This window comes from Protobothrops mucrosquamatus, unplaced genomic scaffold (genome assembly GCF_001527695.2).
Source record: "Protobothrops mucrosquamatus isolate PMUCROS unplaced genomic scaffold, P.Mucros_1.0 scaffold10, whole genome shotgun sequence".
Lineage (NCBI taxonomy): Eukaryota > Metazoa > Chordata > Lepidosauria > Squamata > Viperidae > Protobothrops > Protobothrops mucrosquamatus.
The window spans coordinates 5,066,745-5,069,183 of NW_015386397.1; the positions used below are offsets into that span (position 1 = coordinate 5,066,745).

General features: G+C 53.4%; 1 protein-coding gene across 1 annotated transcript; it reads right to left on the minus strand.

The window, feature by feature from the left end:
• Positions 1-268: 268 nt before the first annotated feature.
• Positions 269-2,212, minus strand: EPOP (elongin BC and polycomb repressive complex 2 associated protein). Its single transcript, XM_029283046.1, has one exon. It carries the CDS (start codon positions 2,210-2,212, stop codon positions 362-364), a length of 1,851 nt encoding a protein of 616 aa, XP_029138879.1. The 3' UTR covers positions 269-361.
• Positions 2,213-2,439: the final 227 nt, after the last annotated feature.

The following is a 2,439-nucleotide window of genomic DNA, read 5'->3' on the forward strand; positions in this document are numbered from 1 at the left end:
TTTTTTTTGAAAACTTTTAGGCTTCAAACTTACAGCCACTTATACATAATTAAATCCCACAATTCCGTCTGAATAATTATATATTTGATTGCACTTTTTCTATTTTAAAAACATTTTTATCTATTTCAGCCAGTCTTACTTTGGGGCAATTGAGTTTAAACATCATCAACTGCTATTATCACCTGACTTGCAATTAAAGGCCACTGAACCCAAAAAGGTTATTTCCAAGTATATATACTTAAGATTGCAAGATCATTTTTCTTTTCTGTACAGAATATATTCTATTTTCCCTTTCTCATCCACACTGTTCCCTCCACAAACGAAACAAATCGTTGCACATAAACTACTTTAAATCTTTCATCTAGAAGTCTTCAAAACCATATCCCCGGAATTTCAGGCTGGGAGGCATGGGGATGGCATTGCCCCCCAGCTGCCAGGTCCAAAGTGGGTGCGTTTTGGAGAGGGCACAGGAGTCTTTGACGCACAGGGACGATGCAGGACAGAGATCCCCATCTGAACCCACGACTAATGCGGGTGTACATGGAAAAGTGCCCATCAAAGTAAATGGATTCCTTACAGACCCGGGACTGGTGCTGAGCAAGCGTTTGCAAGGCGGGGTGCCCCCCTTTGGGGTCTTCTTCCTCGGAATCTTGGGGGCCTTGGCCTGCTCGACTCGACTTCTCCTGGAACCCCTTTCCGAGTCGCTGCTCCCTTTCAGCGGTCTGTTGGCCAGGCTGAGGAGGCCAGTTTTAGAAGCGGGAGAACACCCTTTGGCCTGGTCGGCTCTGCGCAAGCCTTTCCCATCCACGTTGAACCCTTTGGCGTAGCACCAGAGTTTCGATTGCCTGATAAGCCTGTCGAAATGGGCCCCTCTGCCTGATCCTTCCTCGGAGGTCTGATGAAGCGCGGCTTCCTCAGTTTTATCCTGCTCACCGGCTCGGACACCATCGGAAATGCTCAGGAAATCGGCCTCTTCGCCCTCCTGGACACCCGACTCCGACGCCTCCCTGATGCCTCCGTTCTTTGGCTGCGGGCCGTTCGGACGGGCTGGGGAAACTGAAGAATGCCGAGTCTCGGGTCTGTCTTGCTGAAGCTCCTTGGGCGTACTGTTAGGAATCGGCTTGAAACTTTCCAAACTGGAGGCGCGCAACGTCCTGGCCCAAAAGAGCAAGTTCGGGTCGGGGCGCAGTGCTTTGGCCACGCTGGGAAGGGCTTGGGAAGATGCATTTTGGGGAAGGATGCGGGGAAGGGCGGCCTGTCTGTACCGCGTGCTTTGCACTGAGTCGCCACTACATAGGGAACTGCTTTCTGATCCGGAGGAGCTGCCGTCCTCGCTACTACAGGAAGATTCGTCCTCCTCCTCGTCGTCCTCTTCCTCCTCTTCATCTTCCGAAGAATCGCTGGAACTTGCCGGACTTGACGCGCCGCTGGAATCCGAATCACTGGAATAGCCAGCCGACGTACCTTGCCTCTTGGAGCCGGCGATAGAGGCTGAGCGACCTTTCTTGGTCAGGCAGCCGCAAATGGAGCGCTTGGGGCGCCCGATCTCGGGCTCGCCAGGCGGTGGACTGGTTCCTTGCGCCCTGACAGCCGAGTGTAGGAATTGCAAGTCCCCGGGGTAAGCGTGGAGGACGCCGGCCAGGAGGTGCGCTCTACCGTTCCGGTTGTAGCTTTTGGAAGGCGGTGCAGCTTTCTCGTAGCTCCTAGCAAATGGAGCTCCGAAGAGCGCCTCGCGCTTGGCGCAGCCGGCACCCAAACTGGCACGAAAGGCGTGGTGGTCGGGTTCGTCGTACCCCGGTAGTAACCGGGACCGATCGAACAGGACCTCGGCTTCCCTCCTCTTGACTTTCCTCTTCCTTTTCCTCTTCCTGGGGGTTAAGGCCTTGCAGGAGGTGCAGAGGGCCTCCAGGTCGGTCTTGGAAATGAGCGAACACTTGACGGCGCGCATTGGCACCGACTGGATGGCTTTGAGAGTGCGCAGCTCCTTCAGGTCGCACCGGCGACTCTGGATCTTGAGGCTTTCCATTTTTTTGCTCACGGCGGCCCGAGGAATGTCCTTAAAAAGATCGCTGAAGACCTGGGTCAGAGCAAACATCTTCGTGCCGTTAACCTGCAGGTAACCCAAACTGATGCCGTCGATTTCCTGATAACCAGCTTGGAAATCTCCATTGTAATCCACGGACGTGGCAACGGAAGCCGCAGCTGGAGCCATCCCGCAGGTCAGAAACATGTTTAAAATAAAAATAAAAGGTAGGCAGGGAGGCCGCCAGCGGGGAGCTAGTAGAAACGGCTCTTCTTCCAACCTCTTCCCATTTCCCATCTATCCCCCCCCTCCCAAATCAACCACTCATCCTTGAATGAGAAATTTTCCTTTCAAATGCATCTCTTGAGGATCCAGAGCTGCCTTTTCTTCTCCCTTTCTTTCTCCACTCTCTACGG

Excerpts from the sequence above, each read along its gene's own strand:
- EPOP (XM_029283046.1), bottom strand. The coding sequence starts at position 2,212 with ATGGCTCCAGCTGCGGCTTCCGTTGCCACGTCCGTGGATTACAATGGA.